Genomic DNA, 22,474 nt, shown 5'->3' with positions numbered 1-22,474 from the left:
CGGCGGTCACTGAAATATTTTTGTATACTATTATATGTCTCTGATACTACGTATACATTATGAATAAATTGTATAAATTTGCTATAATTTACTATAAATTCCAATAGTTTACTGGGGTGACTTTTAATATACCAGTGACCGTTTTATATAGTAATTATAGTAAGTATATATATATGTATGTTCATAGTATACAGAAAAACAGAAAGAATAAAAATCGGTTTTTGGAAAAAAAAGGGAGGCCAAACTAAAAAATGTGCCCAGTCCCCAAGTACCTTTGACCTTTGATACCTCTCCTGGAATTCTCCAGTTATCTTTTTTTTTTTTACAGTTTACATACGCTCTATTTCCCCGTGATTTCGCGGGTGTGAGCTAGTATTATTGATCTAACAACAGAAATAAAGATTCCACTCTAATCACAATGTTTCATATAAAACATGTGTCGTCTTTGTTTTCATTACTTAAAAGGCAAAATTAATTTGTTTTCATCGTAACACGTATTAAATTGTTTTTAGCACATGATAACATTGATATTATATAATTTCATTTAAAAAACCGATTGACAGTGACGACGGCCATTTTTTCGGGTCGAAATATTAATGAAAACGATACTATTTCATCGTATTCATATATAATTATCTTTTTAACACTCGAGATCGCTGCATAAATTTTAACTTTTGTATATCGTGTATATTGTTTTCTGGTGAATCGTTAATTATAAACCATCTGGTACTTATTCAATGTCCATGTTGTTTCCTAAGCGATTCTTATTGAAATTGTTTATAAACTCATCATAGATAACAGGACTAAATGTTGTACATACGCCAGACGCGCGTTTCGTCTACAAAAGACTCATCAGTGACGCTCGAATCCAAAATAGTTAAAAAGGCCAAATAAATACGAAGTTGAAGAGCATTGAGGACCAAAATCCCTAAAAGTAAACATTTATGTAATAGTAAACCAAGACAATGTTAAAAAAAATGAGGATTACAAGCTTCTAACATATCTTCGATGATAAATGCCTTCAGCCGCTAATGTGTTGTCTTTTACACTTATGGACGGCTGGTGTACATGTCAGTACATATAAAGATAATCATATCTAGATTAGATTAAGCTATTCTTTATTTGTTTTGTTTATCTAATATTAACTTTAAATCAATCAGAAAATGGTGTGTAGAAAGTATGTGTAGAAGTCTGTTTGTAGGTGGGCTTTTATTCATGGTAAGATAAACAATTCTTTACACTTCTTTTTATGATAGTCAAAAGATTTATCTAAAATCGGAACGAAAAGAAACAACGTCAACCGTTAATCATAATTCGTTTTTTGTTGTTGTATATTCACAATATCACGGCTTTATCTTTGTACTTTAGAAGATCTTAGAACCCTTACAACGTTATGTCATCAATAATTACGCAGGACCAAACACTAGAATTTTGGTATATAGACTTATATAAAATTGAGAATGGAAATGGGGAATGTGTCAAAGAGACAACAACCCGACAATGCATGAGACAGAAAACAACAGAAGGTCACCAATAGGTCTTCAATGCAGCGAGAAACTCCCGCACCGGAGGCGTCCTTCAGCTGGCCCCTAAACAAATATATATACTAGTTCAGTGATAATGAACGCCATACTAAACTCCAAATTGTACACAAGAAACTAAAATTAAAAATCATACAAGACTAACAAAGGCTAGAGGCTCCTGACTTGGGACAGGCGCAAAAATGTGCCGGGGTTAAACATGTTTATGAGATCTCAACCCTCGCCCTATACCTCTAGCCAATGTAGAAAAATAAACGCATAACAATACGCACATTAAAATTCAGTTTAAGAGAAGTCCGAGTCTGATGTCAGAAGATGTAACTAAAGAAAAATAAACAAAATGACAATAATACATAAATAACAACAGACTACTAGCAGTTAACTGACATGCCAGCTCCAGACTTCAATTAAACTGATTGAAAGATTATGTCTTCATCATATATGTTTTTTTTTAACTATCCATTATAAAAACGACCTAAAGGACATTATGCAAAATTCATTCTAAAGGGTTTTCTGTCAGCTTCAATTCTAATAAGATTCGTTCTGAAGCTTGTAATGCTTTATTACACAAACCAATGGATTTGAAATGGAAACGTTTTATTATTTCCCCCCATCAAACTACTATGTAGAACGGTCAGGACTGACTATATATCTCCCATAGTTGACCACTAAAATCTCATTTTTTTTTCTAGTAAACATATCATTTATACATTTAATGCATTTTAATGTTAAGAATTTCGTAAGGTTTCATACAATTTCCAATGAAATACATTTGAATGCATCACAAGTTATCAAAAAGGGACGCGACTCTTTCAGATAAACGGTAAAGGCATTTTTGTTGTAAAACACATGCATGGAAGTATCTAAAAAAATCAACCTTTGAATTATATTCAACTTGGGCATGTTAACTATTCTTATTTATATGATAAAATTGAAAAAAAATTGTTCTACGAAATTCGATATTGACTGATAAGTAGAACATGCAATTATGTTTCCATTTACAAAGCATGTTCTGATTTAAAGAGTTCTTATGTCTAAAATTGTTATTTTTTCAGTTCTCTTATACACAAGGTAGGATGTATTTATGTTATATTAATCTTTTCCATAATGATATTATAAGAATGACTCATCTGCTCTAAAAAAAATTATAACAGTGAGTTATTGAAATACATTTGACTCTTCCAGCGTTTATGTGTTTAGCAGATGTTTTCAGTGGCCTTTAAATCACCTAGTATTATTGGAACGCATTTCAATGATATAGGCTCCGCTAGTTAGTCTGAGTTCAGTATTTTTGAGATTTTACCTTTTTCTAGTTAAGAATGAAGATTTGGAGTAAATACCAATGAATCACCAACACAAGACAAACCATATTCTTTCTTAAAATCGCAGTGAAACTAATTAACAGATACTGGTGTCGCACGTTAAACACTTTTAAGCCGAACATATACAAATTGAAATTATTGTGTATTTTTATGACTCCTTCTACAGTGATGTTACTTAGGATTTATTTATATAGCGAGATTCTCCCTATCTTGAGATTATTTTTTTCCGGATCAAAGCCATCAACTCATCACAGATCATCAAGACTTAAAACTGAGTATGTCAGACATGTGTTACATCTAAAAAGACTCATTAGTACTGCTCGAATATTTAAAAAAAAAAAAAATATGAAAAGACAAAATAAAGTTCCAAGTTCTCCTGGGCCGATTTAAAAACAATTAAACACAAATGCAGTAGTAACCTAACAGGTCAAGACCGAATCAAACTGGAAAGTTATCATTCAAAATTATGATGTGGGTGGGGAATCTATGGTCATAAAACCTCCTAATTCTAGTCTAGTATTTTTGTATTTTTTTTGTTGTTTCAATCTCCAATTGTATGATTGTATCGTGTTTTATAGAACAGACATAATATGTACTTTTTATTTCAGTTACTGATTGTAAATCCACTATACCTCATAAATCCAGTAAGTATACAATAATTTTGTTTATATATTTTTCAACATTCTGTGCAGTGGCAAACACAAATAGTAAATTGATTTTTATTTTATGTTTGTTTGTCTTAAATTGAATATTAGAAGTGCATATATTATGCAGGGATTGTCATATTTGTTGATTCTGAGATTCATTTGCATTTCATGTACATGTACATACTTGCATATATATTTCTACTCTTGAAATGGAAAAATGCTTAGTCGCAATAAAAAGGAAGAATACAAAACCTGGCAGAAACACTGTTACAGGATTTATATGCGAACTAATTTCATTATACAGATATAAAGCTTGGTGATCTATGTACGGAACTAAATGATCGTTGCTTAGATGCTGATGCCAAATGTGTAGACGATGGCGGCGGATTCTTCACGTGCCGGTGTAAATCAGACTTTCGCCAAATAAATGGAACGTGTATTCAACGTAAGTCTTTTTATTAAGATATAATACTAGTATGTTGATATAATAATGAAATAAGGAACCAAAAAACAAAAAGAGGAACACTATCTAATCATGCTAATAGCAATGAAAAGACCAGAACTTACACCAAGCTATTGCTAAATAAAATTGGAAATCATGCTTGATTTACACATGTATGGTCAAGGCGGTGAAATATCCCCTTCTAAATTATTGAAAACTTTCATTTTGTATAGACAATACAATTTTGGTTTAAATGAAATACACTCATTTTGGAAAACGCCATCAAGGGTTATCTATAACATACAATTTAGTTTTTACTACAACTTATAATACAGCTATATCTATTGACGATCTTGGTAAACGACTGTAGCATCTTTCGAAAACAATGAACCAATACATTATTTGTAATATATTTCAGTGATTCCAATTGGTGGTCTGTGTATGGGATTTAAGTATCTATGTGAAGATATCAATGCCCACTGTATCGCTGATGGTGGAGGTGTTTTCACTTGTCAATGCAAAGAAACATTCCAACCCTCCAATGGTAACTGCTTTCATAGAAGATTATATTTTGTATATTATATATTAATCAGAATCAGGGATACATTATACCCTTATTTCTTTTAAATCTATAGAATGTATGAAAAACGTGTAACAAAATTACCGAATGCTAAGGCAAATTAAAAGGACCAAGTCCATAAAAACTGACAAAACCATACGCTGTCAATCAACACAACAAGTGAAAATAAATTGCTGTATTTCTGACTTGAACAATACCTAATAATATCACATCTTTTTTTCTATTTAAATTATTCATAGTTTATTCTGCTATTCTGCATTGCTCAATACCCATGTTAGCATCAAACTGTCCCTACATCGCAGTTTTTTGTAGATATCTGGATATCTCGTGATTGATTTAAAGCATATGTAAGGGACGACATCAAAAGATCGATGTAGGATAAAAAAAACTTTAATCAATTAGTTTGGGGGTGGGGGGGGGGGGGGGGGGGTTCAACATTGCTGCAAGTTTTGTTAATCTAAAATCAATTTTACATATATCCCAATTGGTCAATCAAATTTTTCCCGAATAAAGTTAAGAGGGGGGTGTGGGGGTCAGTGAAAAAACTATGTGAATTAAGTTTTTTATCCTTCATTGAACTTTTGATGTCGTCCCTAATTATATTATAATTTTCCACTACAATATGAACACGAATCCTCTAGACCTTACTTGAGAAGTTTCAGAACTCTCCCGAATGTGACTTATCGAATTAGACTTATAACCGGGAATGTACTTATTAACATGAACCTAACGACGTAGGTTCATGTGGAACAGGGTTTGCTTTCCGTTGCGGAGCACCTGATAATAAACCCAGTGTTTGTTGGGGTTCGTGTTGCTCAGAATGTATTTTCTATTTTGAGTATTGTGTACAATTGTTTTTTTTATTATTTATTTCTTTCTAGTCATTTCGTTGTCAGTTTAGTTTCGATATACGAGTGTGAATGTTCCTTTGGTATCTTTCGCCCCTCACTTTCAAATATGCAATATAATTTGCATGCAGACTATTGTGCACAAATCCAAATCCAACTAAGATTTCATTCGGAACTTTTTAAAATTTGGTTTCATACATAACAATTGGAAAACGACGCTAAAGAAAGTTAGAATTGGTTTAACTTATCTTTTAAGTTTTTCTTTTATTATTTCCAGATCCACCAATATGTACAAGTACTCAATCAAAACCGCAGCACAATTCAACACGTAAGTCTCAATCAATATGACAGTAATACATAAACATGCAAGTTGACGTCCATTGTATCGGAAGAGTTACTATCTTAAATGATGAAATGAAATTATTTGTATTGTCTTGTTAGTAGTTTCCATTACTTTCTACCTATAATGATGTACCTGATGATTTTATTTCCAAGCTCTTCTCATCTTGATATTTTATTGTTATTGATTCCGTTATAACAAGAGTACCTTTTTGACAATGTCTTTAAAGATTTTTAGACAATGTCATGTCTAGCTTGATTTTGCAAACTTTTACCGTATTTAAAGATATACAGGTGATATGCGATCTAAACAAGACACTTTCACAATTAAAGTTACGCAGCGGAGGGTTGTATTTAATCACTTGGTCATCATCGTAATTGTATTTCAGAAAATTTGTTTTACAATTTGTTAATTAACGGTGCCTGCTAAAGCCAACCACTAGAAAATATGTTTAATTTATTTGTGAAATTAACGATATGAGCAAATTTTGTGCTGCACATTTTAAGCCAGAAAATCTTATCAAGTACTTGTTATATTCTGTAAAATAAACGATCTGAACAAATTTTGTGAATGATCACTAGCTTCTTTTTTAAATTTAAATTTCACATTTCTATATTCACTTTTTTCCTGATCCAGATATACCACTCTATGGGGAATGTTCTCATTCAAATGATACCTGTGCCGATAGTGATGCTGTATGTATAGATGAAGATGACGATCCTCATGGCGGGGAACACAATTATATGTGTCAGTGTAAATACGACTTTATAGAAATAAAAGGAACTTGTGTTAAATGTAAGATTTATTGCAATATCATGTTTTCTAGATCCGCTGGAAAGTAGAAAATACATAATAAAAAAGACATACACTTTAAACATATAACCTTCATTCCCCCGAACCCCGAATAACGATAGACAAACAAAAAACAAAAACTGAGATAAAACTCTCACAACTAACAAAATATATAAAAACAAACCAAACATAAAGTGGACTATAAAAATATGATGACAACCAAACAGATTTATACGTATATCACATGAAACTGAATAACATTAACATACCAACAAAATAAAATTGAGAACGGAAATGTTGAATGTGTTAAAGAGACAACAACCCGACCATAGAGCAAACAACAGCAGAAGACCACTAATGGGTCTTCAATGCAGCGAGAAACTCCACACCCGGAGGAGTGCTTCAGCTGGCCCCTACAAAGATATGTATAAAGGTTATTTAATACATTCTAAGATATAGGTGTTGTGTTTCGATTGGTGAGACTTATATTTGTATAAAATATGAGAAATGAAAAGTATAATTCATCGCATAGAACTGTCGCATGACTAATTTGAAAACTTTACGCTTCTTCGAGATCGAGTTTATTTCACCATGATACCATATATGTTACATATTTCAGTTATTCCTATTGATGGTCTGTGTTTAGGATTTGAGAATCTCGGGCTTTGTGCCGATAGTAATGCCCATTGTACAGATGATGGTGGAGGGAGTTTGACATGTCAGTGTAGAAAACCATTTGTACCTGCCAATGGTAAATGTAAACAAAGTAAGATAATGTTTTGAACAAAACCTCTTTTTCTATTGAATATATATCATTAAAACAACCGTTTTTAGTCTATTTTACAATGCGTATTATATCGGCATTTGAAAAACTCTTCTGACCATTGTTTTCTTCTCCAAACATCTATATATTTTGTAACCTGCTGACAATAATTTGAATGACTGTGCAACACAATCATGTGATGAGCATTATAAGTTTCTTATTCTCATGAACTTTTATCGGGGTAACATAATTTTCAGACTGTTTCATAGCAAAGTGACTAAACTTATCTAGAGTCCTATTTTAAAGAGTTGATTTTTTCCAAGCATCATTGCTCCGTCCACGTTGGTCAGGACATCGCACATAACAATTGTTTTAATTGATCCTTAATAGAAGTAACAATGATTTTGGTTGCTGTCAGGGTTCGATTTATATCTTTCCGGAATGAAAATGGAAAATGAGTCATTAAATTGAGAAAGGAAATGGGGGAATGTATCAAAGCGACAACAACCCGACCATAGAGCAGACAACAGCAGAAGTCCACCAATGAGTCTTCAATGTAGCGAGAAACTCCCGCACCCGTAGGCGTCCGTCAGCTGGCCCCTTAGAAATATGTTTACTGGTTCAGTGATAATGGACGTCATACTAAACTCAGAATTATACACAAGAAACTAAAATTAAAAATCACAAGACTAACAAAGGCCAGTGTAGTGTAGAACGACTCACGTGTGTCTTTTTTCTTTGGTTTCTAAGTTTGGTATCGAGCTTCAATTCAGCATTCCACAACGTTTTAAGTGTTTTTCACAGTAATTGCTTTCAACTTTTTGATTACCGAATACTTATATATTCGTACATATATCATATATCTATATATATTGATCATTGATGAAAGTTTTGTCCTTTTTTTCTGAGAAACAACAAATCAGAGCTTCCTGGAATCAGTATCACGCTGCTTTTAAATGTTTGTTACATCGATTGAGGCATTTTCACATTCACGACTTTCTATATTCCGAAAATATATTCTTACACATTCTGAACATCTATAAAATTAATGATTGCAGTATCTCTTTGAAGAGCAAAATAATTGTACATATGTATACGATATTTCAGTTATTCCTGTTGGTGATCGTTGTGTAGGATTAGAGCCTCTCTGTGCTGATAGTAACGCCCATTGTGTGTATGATGGCGGAGCGGGGTTGAAGTGTAAGTGCAGAGATCCATTTATACCTGCGAATGGTACTTGTATTCAAGGTAAGCAGTTGTCTGTAAAGAGAATTAATTAATCGGAACAATTAAAAGAGGTCATTCAAGTGGGAGATTTAGTTAGTTAATTGTTCGCCGATTTTTATTTTTCTCCTATGATGCAGACTTCGTAAGGGCTTCTCTCGGCTAGCATCATCTTTAAAGTTTAATATTTAAACAAACCCGATTTATGGCGCCTTCATATGCATTTAATTACAAACTATAAAGTTCTGATAGTATTGATAAAAAAGTAAACAAAATAGATTTCGACTATAAGTAAAAAATGTTATTCTCTGTCGAATTAATCGATAAGTTAACTTGTTTTTCTTTCTCTTCTTTACTTACTCAGCATAATTAAGATGACAAAGCACTCTTCTGGTATCATAAAATACTAGTGATACGTCATTTTTGTAAGTTTAAGGTGCATTAACATACAAATAATAGTTCGAAATTCTAAGGTTTTTCTACTCTGGCCGTAGTCACGTTGTGCACTTTGTAAAATATTTTGTTATAAAAGCTCTATAATAACTTCGATATTTATCTGGCTGCTATCTCTATTTATTGAATTATTTTTAGTACAAGAAACACCTGTCTTGCATGTAATATATAAATACTCATTCGAACATACACGTATAATATAATACATGTATTAACTGGAAATTCTTTAATTGTAAAAAAGGCTTCATTTCAAAATAGAGTAGTATTCTTCTCACTTCCTATCTTTTAAATCGGTTTCTAATATCAAAAGTGAATCGAAAGCTGTTTTTATTTTCTTTCAGCCGTCAGCACAACGACAATGAAGACGACTCAACAAACAACAATTACATGTACGTATGTTAGTATTCAGGTGATGTAAGATGGTAAAACGTTGATAAATTATACTTTAAATCCTAGAAATGTAAGAATAACAATAGAACCGAACCTATTATGTCTGTTTGTTTAATCACATATTGTTGTTAATATAACGGAATTTTATGCGACTGTCATACAAGTGAGAGGTTAAGCTAGCTATATAATCAGGTTTAATCCACCATTTTCCGCATGACAAAATGCCAGACTAAGTAAGGAGTATGATAATGTTATCCATTCATTTGATATGTATTGATTTTTGACATTTGGTTATCAACTTTCCGAGTTTTTTGTTAGTCTTATTCTGGTTAGTGCTTTGTTATAAGATGAATGAATCACTAATGAGTGGCATAAGATATGTTAAAGGTATATTGATACTTATAGGCCGAACACAAACTAACAATAGCAAAAACGGAAAACAACGAAAAAACAAGCAGCAATACACAAAATACAGGATAGAAAAAATTACTAAACTACTCGAACCAAACCCAAAACCAGGGTGATCTACTAATGGTACCCATCGTGTTGCTCATAGAAGTACTAACTCGGTGATAAGTCAGATTCTGAAGGTCACATTGAGTTTCGAGGTAAAGAGGACGGGATTGAGATTACGACAAATGAAACATATCCGTCGTCAATAAACTCGTTTGTAAAATTTTCGGAGGAATGATTACAACTTCTCATCTTCAAACTCTTGGATCAATAGAATACATTAAACTGGTTCAATATATTATATCAAATTGGTTGAATAGGTTATTTCAAATTGGTTCAATGGATTATTGCAAATTGGATTAATAGATTTAATCAAACATATGCTCTTTTATTTTTGATCCAGTAATTCCATTGGGCGAATTTTGTTACCCGGGATGGTCATCTGGAGTGTGTTCCGATCCGAATTCTCGTTGCTTAGGATCAGGAGAGGAAGTGTATTTCTGCTCATGTATTTCTGGATACCATGGTGTAAATGGAACTTGTGTTTTAAATCAAGGTATTTCATTTTGCAATATATTGCATGCAATTGATAATTAAAGAATGATAGCATTGTCATTTTGACTTATCGTACTGCAAACTTCCACTGAAATCAAAAGAGCAGGTTTAAAATCTAAATTGTTAGTAAAGGATTTTTGCGAAAATTGTTCTTGTTTAAAACATTTCCAAAACATGATGTCATGTTAATGTTTTCCTTGCTAAGTATTAGTTGTTAGTTTAATAAAAACAGATAAAGAATTGGTATCCGTCAATGACAGAAAATCAGTTCTTGTTTATATTTACTCGTGTGTACAAAGTATTCATCTGACTTCTTATCTTCTAAATAAGTTTAGTTTTCGTCTGACTTCTTATCTTCTAAATAAGTTTAGTTTTCGTCTGACTTCTTATCTTCTAAATAAGTTTAGTTGTCGTCTGACTTCTTATCTTCTAAATAAGTTTAGTATTCGTCTGACTTTTATCTGCTAAATAAGTTAAGTTTTCGTCTGACTTCTTATCTTCTAAATAAGTTTAGTATTCGTCTGACTTTTATCTGCTAAATAAGTTTAGTATTCGTCTGACTTCTTATCTTCTAAATAAGTTTAGTTTTCGTCTGACTTTTATCTGCTAAATAAGTTTAGTTTTCGTCTGACTTCTTATCTTCTAAATAAGTTTAGTATTCGTCTGACTTTTATCTGCTAAATAAGTTAAGTTTTCGTCTGACTTCTTATCTTCTAAATAAGTTTAGTATTCGTCTGACTTTTATCTGCTAAATAAGTTTAGTATTCGTCTGACTTCTTATCTTCTAAATAAGTTTAGTTTTCGTCTGACTTTTATCTGCTAAATAAGTTTAGTTTTCGTCTGACTTCTTATCTTCTAAATAAGTTTAGTTTTCGTCTGACTTCTTATCTTCTAAATAAGTTTAGTATTCGTCTGACTTTTATCTGCTAAATAAGTTAAGTTTTCGTCTGACTTCTTATCTTCTTAATAAGTTTAGTATTCGTCTGACTTTTATCTGCTTAATAAGTTAAGTATTCGTCTGACTTTTATCTTCTTAATAACTTCCGTATTCGTCTGACTTTTATCTGCTAAATAAGTTTAGTATTCGTCTGACTTCTTATCTTCTAAATAAGTTTAGGTTTCGTCTGACTTCTCATATTCAAAATAAGTTTAGTTTAAGTCTGATTTCTTATCTTCTAAATAAGTTTATTTTAAGTCTGATTTCTTATCTTCTAAATAAGTTAAGGTTTCGTCTGACTTCTTATCTTCTAAATAAGTTTGGGTTTCGTCTGACTTCTTATCTTGTAAATAAGTTTAGGTTTCGTCTGACTTCTTATCTTCTAAATAAGTTTAGGTTTCGTCTGACTTCTTATCTTCTAAATAAGTTTCAATTGTCAATAAATAAATCCACATTGATTTTATTCTACTTTCAGACGTTACGACAATGAAAACGCCACCATCAACAACAGTTACATGTACGTATTTTGGTTTCCAGATGAAGTAAGATGCAAAGATGAGATTAAAAAGCGAGTTATATATTAAAACAATACCTATAAAAACTCATTTTCAACATTTCATTGTCAATCTAAATACAGATGTTTACTAAAATAAATGAAAAATAAATGTTCTTTTTTATGTATTTTCTAGTAATTCCATTGGATGGATTTTGTTACCCGGATTTGTCAACTGGGAATTGTTCTGATCCGCATTCCCGCTGTGTGGATGGAGGAGAGGAAATATTTATCTGTTCCTGTATATCTGGATTTCATGACATGAATGGAACTTGTGTTGTAGTCCAAGGTACTCCGTTTGATTTTAATCGATATGTAAGGAATGACAGAACTATCATATTTATTTAAAAAGTAAAATCACTAAATTATTAAACTTTAAGAAAAATTCAAAACGAAAAGTACCTAATCAAATGACAAAATCCAAAGCGTAATCACATCAAATGAATGGATAACAACTGTCATATTCCTGACTTGGTATAGACATTTTCTGATGTAGAAAATTGTGGATTGAACCTCTCACTTGTATGACAGTCGCATCAAATTTCATTATATTAACAACGATGCGTGAACAAAACAAATATACACAATATGTAAAAATGTTAAAAATAGGGGTACAGCAGTCAACATTGTGTTGTAATCTTAATCACTTCAATTCACTGCTTGTTAATATTTAAAATACAAAAACAGAATGACACGAAAATTAAAAATGTGTTGGAAATTGTTTTGAAACATTACTTTATCATGACGCCAGTTTGTATTTGCAAATACGTTTGATGTCAAAAGACTCGTCGTCGGTTTGTTGTTCATACTTTTGGGTCTTATTTTATTGTAAAGAAACAAAGAACATGTATGGTTAGGATGGTCTTAATTTCGTGCATCAGTTAAATGCATGATTCGTGATATATAATTGTTTATTTAGATTTGTAGAAATAAGGTTAAAGTATGATAATATTTAGCTTTTATTTCAAACGTAGTTTCTACAGTGAACCATGTTACAACATCATCCACAACAATTATTCATATGAAGACGACGGTGGCTTCTTCTGTACCAACAAGTAAATATTGACATAATTAAATATTTTATACTAGACATTTAGATAAAACAAATTACATATATTTGCGTTGATAGCATTCTGTATGATAAAAGCTTTTTGATACATCTTGCAGCATTAAAAGGAAGTACACATTAATAAAGTGAAATTTAAAAAACCTATGAGCGCCATATCTTATATCATTTTCTGATTAAATATTTACGTATATGGTATAAAAAAAATGCACCAGTCGGTTTGGAATAAAAATGGAAACTGCGTTCATATATTTCTGCTAAATTTAGTAATGCAAAAAAGGCAACTTATGCAACATATGCATTATAACAATAGCAATAGAATGAAGTAAAAGAGAATTCATGAATCTTTTGGACAACATTTCGGGCAACTCCAACACAAACTATAACAACGGGTAGACCAATTTACTTTTTACCTAAATTTATTAATATATATGTTTTAAGAAAGAGACAATATTATTCAAGCCACGGCACTATATGAGCTATGCAGGTTTTTGTAAATTTAATCGTGTTATGTGTAGTTAGCTTATTCCCAAGCTACATTATACCTATAACTTGTTTCTGAAAATTGAAATGAAATCTTTCAAAGGCAATTGATGTTCTTTGAATACTGATTATTCACATTTTGTCTTTTTAGTACCAGTTAATCCTCCAAAATTTAGTTTAGACACAGTTCATGCAACTTCATCCATTCAAGGAAGGATTTTGTATCCACAACTTTTTACAAATACTGCTGTCACAATATTAGTTGACAGTAAACCGACACCCAGCATTCAAATTTATGGGACTTATTTTTCCGTCAACCATCTTTCTCCTGGTATATGTTATACCATACAACTTGCTTTGGTAGTCAATTCAGTAAGCAGGAGATCAGAGGTACAAACAAGATGTACATGTAAGTTAATAAACATCGTGAAATTATATCGGATACATTATCAATTTACATTTACTATCATTTGAAAGGTTTTAAACCAATTATGTGGAAAACATGAATATATATATATATATATTTCCGTTATATGAGGAGCTTAATTTGCAGAAGGGACTTTGCATGATAGCTAAATACATCAACTTTACATCAGGTATTGGAAATGTCAATAACACTTTATTTAATTGGAATCTGCAGAAATATAATGATATATATGTTTTAAAATGATGTAAGGTATAAGTCACTGTCACGTCAATCCAAAGCCTACTAAATATAGACATCAATAGAAACATTTGCAGTTGTTCCGATATTTACAGGTCCTAATTTCAAATAATTTGTCAATAAATACAAAAAAGAAATTAAGCCTGGCATAAACACTAATGCTTATTACTAAAATACAAAACAATATTTAAAAACCTCATTCAAAAATGACTTACGGAATCCCCCGACAAGTTATCTGACTTCAAACTAATACACTATATTCTGGGTAAAAAACAGTTTAAGATCGCACCCATCCTCTATTTTAAGCTTATACATCCATTAAAATGATACAAACACACTTAACCCTCTATATAAAGAGAACAAAATCAAATAAAATATCCCCCTCACTCTAAAAAAACCCAACAAAGGATGAAAAACGCATGCGTTGACTGGGAAAGTGTGTTCTGCTATTCATGCATAACTCGTCTTACGAAAGACGGAATTATGTATGAAACTTAACTAAAAACAAAAAGTTATACGGAATATTTGTGACTCTCATTACTAAATCAACTATGAGTCATTTTAACATAACGGTAAACATAATCATGCTTTACATATAGCATGTTTAAATAGCTTATCTTCTTACTGTTTTAGATCCTGATGCTCCGAATAATGTTAAATTACTACAACAAACTACAGCGAAAATCGCAGTCAACATTACAAAAGGACTAGGACATTTTGACCATTTTATAGTTTACATGAATGGCAAACAACAAGGCACAACGCAAAATTCCACAGGGTCGTTCATATATTACGTTATAAATGGTTTAGATGCCGGCATGCCTTACACGGTGTATGTGGTAGCAGTGGCCAATGGGTTACTAAGTGCAGCATCCAATTCACTGCAAACACAAACAAGTTAGTATAATTTATGATTCCGTTGTTGAACATCAAGTGGCAAATATTTCATGCATGCTCAGGACGATTGATTTGATACAGTAGCTTCAGACAAAATATAAATAAATCAAGGTTAAAGAAATATCTAACCGCCATGACAGAATTAACAATGTCATCGACGGCCATTTTTATAAAGGTCATTACTTACAGCTTAAAAAGGAGAAGGTTAGTTTTAATATATGTGAAAGTGAAATAACAAAAATACCGAACTCATAGAAACATTCAAAATGGAAAGTCCCTTCACAGGAGGCAAAATCAGAAGCTAAATACATCAGACGAAAAGGTAACAAATGTCATGGTACTGACATTTTCTGATGTATAAATTATGATTGAAACCCGGTTTTACAGTTTTATAAATCTCTCACTTGTGTGTCAGTAAATTCAATCATATTGACAACAATATAACGTAGCCTGTGATATAACGGAAACCTGTATTGCTCTTAAAATGTTATGGTTTGGAAACGAGTAAGGAAATTATTGTGTATATATCGCAAAACTAGAAATTGAGTTAGTATCCGTATCCGGAACATCGGGAATTCTTCTTTAAGTTAGAATTTAAAATGTATCTTGTAAATGTATGAATAAACATACCGCATGTGAAATTGGCAAAGTTTTTGTCATTTGCACTATACTTTCTGTTTACAAGTATTAAAGATTTTCCTGTTTTCTTGATCCCCTGTGTAGTTGTTAATTATTATTTTAAATTATAAGGATGTACTAGTACTTTTTATTTCAGTATTATGATGCCTGGACCGAAAATAATATATGATATACCTATTTTTTTAATTTCTGTTTGATATTCAGATCCGTTTCCACCATCAAAGATAGTGATGACAAAACATGACCAAAATTCAATTGATTTCAACATCTTTAAAGGCTCTGGCCATGCCGACTATTACAACGTTTACTTAAATGACATGAAGGTCAAACAACTCGTAGTATCGACATCCACTATTAATACAGTACTTTGTCATATAGATGGTCTAAGTCCACATGTATTGTATAGCATTTATGTTATAGCTGTATCAAACGGGTATAATAGCACCCGTTCACAGGAACTTCACATTCAAACAGGTTAGTGGAAATTAAGTTAAAGGTTACAGTAAAAACAAAATAATGATGACCCAATTTGTGCTTAAAATCAGCGAATATGTCAAATCTATTTTTTTCGTAATTTAAACAATCGAGCAAAGTCCACAAAAGCAAAACGGTTACAATAAAGTCATGCAAATCATTGAATTTTTTTTCTTTTGACATATAAATAGATGTGAACTGATGCAGAAGTATTTGTTCGTATTTTTTCGACGTGATTGTGTCGACATGTTAAATTAAAAGCAATATAATAGAAAGAAAGAAAGAACATAGCCAATGTAGGATTAACGATTGGAGCGATATACGATAAAACTGCACAATTGATTTTCTAATAGACTAATATAAGTATATTTGCATAAAACAGAACTTGGTATAATGGAGTGAAGTTTATTAAAAAATTATAACCTTATTTCTATTTTAGATGTAGCGGCATCAAATTCTCAATTGTCGGCAGGTGTGATTGCAGGTATCTCAGTTGCTTGTATTGTAGGAACATGTTTACTATTAGTTATATCGTGGTTTGTTATTAGACCTAAACTTCTACAAAGACGATCAGGTAAGAAACATTTGGACACAAAAAGATGTAGCTGGTGGACATTTCGTCCCTGTGGGTATCACAAAACCAGCAGTCAGCAATTCGGTGTTGACATGAATATAAACTTATGTAAACCAACTCTTTTCGTAAGCGATTTATTTTCGCGTCTTTCGCAAATAGAAAAATATTAATCGTCGCTAAAGTTTACAATTGGATCTTTCCTCATCCAGATACATCAAATACATTTGAAACTCACGAGGTGGACCAGAGAGGGTTAAACGCAAAATAAACTATTTGCGAAAGTATGAATTATTCGAAATAATTAGGATTTCTTATCGCAGGCATATTTTATCAGCCGTATTTGGCACAATTTATTGGAATTTTGGGTCCTTTATGCTCTTCAACTTTATACTTGTATGGCTTAATAACTATTTTGATCTGAGCGTCACTAAAGAGTCGTAGATGAAACGCTCATCTGGCGTATTAAGTCATAACCCTGTTACCTTTAATAACTATAATGAGGATGAAATAGTCACTAATGCTCAAGTTTTTATACAGTATATCGAGCAGTAAATCACACCTAATTGACAATGGTTATGAATGAATTAAACAAATGAAAGTTCCACCTCGGCAAACAAGAATGTGTCCATAGTACACGGATGCCACACTCACGCTAAGTTGCAATACCTCTTCAAATTATATACAACAAGTCCCTTAGTCAATGTGTATATCCAACCAGCTGACAAATTGCAAATGTAATAGCTATTTTCAAAAAGGGGGACTCCTCTTTGCCATCTAATTACAGACCAATATCTTTAATTAGCTGCGTGTGGAAAGTTATGGAACGAGTTGTGTTTAAACATGTATATAATCATCTATTTAATAACAAACTGATTTATGAATACCAATCAGGTTTTTTGCCAAAACATTCAACAGTGCATCAATTAATAGAAATCTATGATTGTATCTTAAATGCACTAGAAATAAAAGAAATTTGCTGTTTTGTTTTTTGTGATTTTTCGAAGGCTTTTGACAAAGTTTGGCATATTGGTTTACTACATGAAGTGAAAGCATATGGCATTGAGGGAAATCTTTTAAATTGGTTCACTAGCTACCTATATCAAAGAAAACAAAAGGTTATCATTAATGAATCATCCTCTACTTTTTGCAATGTTTCAGCTGGTGTACCCCAAGGATCCGTTCTTGGTCCGCTATTGTTTATCATATATATTAACGATATTGCTGAACAGTTAACTTCTTTATGCAGACTATTTGCAGATGACACTTCATTCAGTTACTCGGGTCATGACGAGGAACTTATCCAAGCAGTTGTTAGTCGTGACCTGAGACAGCTGGATGAATGGTCAAGAGAGTGGCTTATGTCTTTCAATCCTGAAAAGAGAAATTATGATATTTTCAAATAATGAGATACAAAACCTTAATTTTACTATGAACAATAAAAAATACCAATTGTGCAATCTCATAAGCATCTAGGTGTTACATTAAGAAGTGACGCAAAATGGAACAACCATGTTGAAAATATATTAAACAGTGTTAAAAAACATCTGAATATACTACGAAAACTCAAATATCAACTTAGCCGACAAAATTTTGAAAAATTATATCTAGTATTTATTAGACCAATTTTTGAATATGCTACTGAAGTATGGGGCAATTGCGGAAAAGGTTATTCAATGAAATTAGAACAGCTACAACTTGAAGCTGCACGAATTGTAATAGGTGTGCCTATTTTCATACACTCTGAGACTGTCTTAAAAGGTGTTGGTTGGGAAACTTTAGAGGAACGAAGAAAAAGAAGAAAACTACAATTATTTTATAAAATTCAGAATAATAATGCCCCTGAATATTTATGTAGCCTTGTGCCCCCTAAAATTCAAAGTACAACACAATATCCCTTGCGAAATGGACAAGATATCATTTTATCATTTTGCAGGCTGACACTGACTTCCCAATCCTTTATCCCATCAACAATTAAACTTTAGAATAATTTGAGCATATCAGTTCGAAATGTAGACTCGTTATCAAAATTCAAAGTAGAATTAAAAAACTACGACATTCGAAATGAGAATCAATTTAACTTAAAACATTTTTTATATGGTCCAAAAAAATTCAATATAATATTAACCCAATTAAGATGTTCGGCATCATTCTTGAATTGTGACTTGTTTAGAGCTGACATTATATCTGATCCAACATGTAAATGTGGTTTGGATATTGAGGACATGCACCATTTTTTCTTTGATTGTCCTTTCTATCTAAATGAAAGGGCTATTCTGTTTAATGGTCTCAGCTGGCTTCCCGAAGGCTGCGATTTGGACTTAAAACTACTGGTTTTTGGAAAAGAAACTCTCTCCTATGATCAAAATGTGCAAATTGTTAAACAAGTATTTAATTTTATGAAGAGATCAAAACGATTCCTCGTAGTATAGTATCAACATAGGTAAAACGCACATCATCATTATTATCATTATCAATCTAATCTCTGTCGTTCTTTCCTCATTCCCTCTACTTTTTTTCAGTATAGTTAAGTAATATTTATGTTGTTTATATTATATGATGCATGCTCTCGTTCAATTTGTATTGTTATATATATTGTATTGTGGAGAAGACTTTATAAGTATGTTTTACTTGTGTCTGATCCTCTTTTGCTTTGAGCAAATAAAATATGTTTCAACTAAACTAAAAAAACACTCACGCTATCAATTTCTATGTTCAGTGGACCGTGAAAGTGGGATCAGAACTCTAATTTGGCATTGCAATTAGAAAGATCCTACCACAGAGAACATGTGTACTAAGTTTCAAGTTGATTGGTACGAGTTTATTTTCTGAAAAGGTTATTGAAATATTGTAGTTGTAACCTTAGAAGAAGCTTCATACCAATGATATAACATATTGAGAATTAAAATTTAATTTACAGATCAACAGGGTTTACTTGGCAGGTATGAATAAACTGTATGGATACATAAGTTCAAATAAAGATAAATTATCAATAATTTACTTGATCGTATACTGTTCTTGTCTGAAATAGTGTAACGTCAAGAGAGATCGCAACCACAACTAAAAACTAAAATATTTGCATAGCCTAGTAACTGATCCCTAACCTCGATGAAACCATAGCATTTTGCAATGCCAAAATTATAAAGTTTTGATTGAAACTATGACTGTTTGAATTGTACATACAATGTATCAAATTGAATTATTTTACCCAGCTGTGATAATTCAAACATGTTTGATTGCTAATAAGTCGCCCAGTAAAACTTGCTGTTGTGTCGTTAATGAAAAAAGTATCAAGTTACAAATGATACATCACTTTTAACTGCTTATCTAAAGGATTACATTCATGTGAAGCCTAGGTGTTTTAATATTTTTTGTTTAAACATATATTACATTGTTTTATTCACAGCAACAACTTATCTAACATGAAAGACGATCGATTATGATGGAACAGTACACTATTGGATGCCAATTTTCTACTATAGATCTGTAATTCAAAAAGACGAATAGATGAGATTAACAGGACAAATAGTTTCAAACATGTGTTACAAGAGACACTACTGTGAACGTCTTTGTAATATTGATGTTATACTCAATCAGATTTTTGCATTTTTTTGAAGGATTTTATAAAATGTATGTATTAAAATGTTATGTGTTATAATTTGCTTTTACCTATAATAAAACATGGTGAATGAAAACAATAAGGATAATTGTCAAAAAAAAATGATATTGATAATATGACTAAAATGTCAAATATAATATGGAAATGATAGAAAGTCGGAAAATGCGAGAACTATTTCATATAATCATCCTAATGCAAGTATGCATCTCGTTAAACTCAACATCATCGTTAAAATATGAATATTCTATTTCATTAACATAATTTTGTACAAAAATGTCTGCCATTCCGTTTTGCATATTGTATATTCAAGTTATAAGCTATCATTTCCAATTTTTTCCCCCGGTTTATTTCTAGTTTTAAGTTTATGTCTATTTCGCCTGTCTTTTCTAGTTAATGTTTACATTTCATAAGCACCGGTAATAAATTCAATTAAGTATGAGCGATAATTGCTAAAACCGTTAGTTTTGGAACTACACGAGTTGATGTTCTATGTGTAGATTAACCAAAGAGCATCTAATTATAGAACTAAATAGGATGGATTTTTAATTTCTGTTTTTAAACTTATTTTAAAAGCAAGTTTTGTACTAAAAACATTTCACTAGGTTAAAGCATTTTAATCTTTATTCAAACAACAGTTTATAGAATGCATATTAATTTATGCAGTTTGCCGATAAAATGATCTAACAACAGTGTTATTCTAACATTTCTTTGTAAGTTCGACAATTTTAACTAACTGACACATCCTTCAAAGAAATACTAGTGACCATCTCAATCTTTCAAGAATCGTCAGGAAATCAATTGACCATATGATTATATTTTTTTTTTGTATTTTAAAGCGCAACGGGCTTAAAAGAGGGACGGACGAAAGATACCAGAGGGACAGTCCAACTCATAAATCGAATATAAACTGACAACATCATGGCTAAAAATGAAAAAGACAAACAGACAAACAATACAGACACAACATAGAAAATTAAAGATTAAACAACACGAACCCCACCAAAAACTAGGGGTGCTCTCAGGTGCTTCGGAAGGGTAAGCAGATCCTGCTTTACATGTGAAAAGTAAAATAACAAAAATACCGAACTCAGAGGAAAATTTTAAACGGAAAGTCCCTAAGCAAACGGCAAAATTAAAAGCTCAAACACAACAATTGAAGGATTAACAAAAGTAATATTCCTGAACTGGTTTATGCATCTTTTTAATGTAAATTGTCACTTGCTATGAATTCGTCTAGATTTCCCAAAATACAGCATCCAATTCTAATATATGCAGATGTTCATATGTTTACTGCAGAAATTAAGTGAGATAAACGCATTAATAAATAACATGATACATGAGTGCGAATGAACCATAGTTTGTAAAATTAAACCATTCTAGGTAAAAGTACAGTCTTCAACACGTCGCCTTGGCTCACAGCTAATAGCAAGCTATTAAGGGCCCCAAAAATGACTAGTGTTAACTACTTCAAACTGGAAACCAACGGTCTAATCTATATAAAAACGAGAAACGAGACTTAGGACAGGTGCAAACAAATGCAGCGGGTTTAAACGTTTTAAAAATACTGTTAAATCACAACATAGAAAGACACACAATAAAATATAAATTGAAATGGCTTAACTCAATCACACAAGTGTGGACATACAATGAACAAATAAATTTTGATCTTTGACACAATGTAATACAAAATCAATAAATATAAGGTGTGAAATGTTATACTATTTCAGAAAGTCATCCATAACCTTTAACAAAATACCGCAAAATAGAATATTGAAAACAGGTCAATGAAATGGAGAACAAAAATATTGTTTCGAAATAAAAAAAATAATGTTCATAGTACAAGAACAGAAGTGAAAATTTTTAGTCATGCCAAACACTTATCAAAACTGGTATATATTAAAAATAAGAGAGACCCGATGTAACACTAAATAAATATACATCAAATAACAAAAAAGCATTACAAATTGTATTAACATGTAAAATTACCACGAAAGTACGATGTTAAAGCTAGTTAAAAGCTAAAAATAATTAATGATATAAAAAAAATCATGCATCAGAGATGTCGATGACTTGTTAAATATTAAATATAGTTCAATTATTATTATGCATTTGTATATAAAATAATGATTCATTGTAATACATTCATATTTCAGGATTTGTTATCAATAATTTTTTTTTAGATTTTTTCAAAGCATGATGGAAAAAACTTGTTACTTTATAA

The 22,474-nt window shown here is 31.4% G+C and overlaps 1 protein-coding gene across 1 annotated transcript; it reads left to right on the top strand.

The window, feature by feature from the left end:
- The first annotated feature begins 1,141 nt into the window (after positions 1-1,141).
- Positions 1,142-20,060, top strand: LOC143049604 (uncharacterized). The gene is made up of 19 exons (XM_076223205.1): positions 1,142-1,218; positions 2,597-2,612; positions 3,472-3,507; positions 3,815-3,955; positions 4,371-4,496; positions 5,658-5,708; positions 6,357-6,515; positions 7,132-7,263; positions 8,383-8,523; positions 9,294-9,341; positions 10,199-10,351; positions 11,763-11,804; positions 11,977-12,129; positions 12,815-12,895; positions 13,541-13,798; positions 14,687-14,950; positions 15,794-16,063; positions 16,503-16,637; positions 20,041-20,060. Exons 1-19 carry the CDS (start codon positions 1,180-1,182, stop codon positions 20,058-20,060), a joined length of 2,265 nt encoding a protein of 754 aa, XP_076079320.1. The 5' UTR covers positions 1,142-1,179.
- The last annotated feature ends 2,414 nt before the right edge of the window (positions 20,061-22,474 follow it).

The sequence above is a fragment of the Mytilus galloprovincialis genome, chromosome 10 (genome assembly GCF_965363235.1).
Source record: "Mytilus galloprovincialis chromosome 10, xbMytGall1.hap1.1, whole genome shotgun sequence".
In the NCBI taxonomy this organism is placed as follows: Eukaryota; Metazoa; Mollusca; class Bivalvia; order Mytilida; family Mytilidae; genus Mytilus; species Mytilus galloprovincialis.
This window is presented reverse-complemented; position numbering and strand designations above follow the sequence as displayed.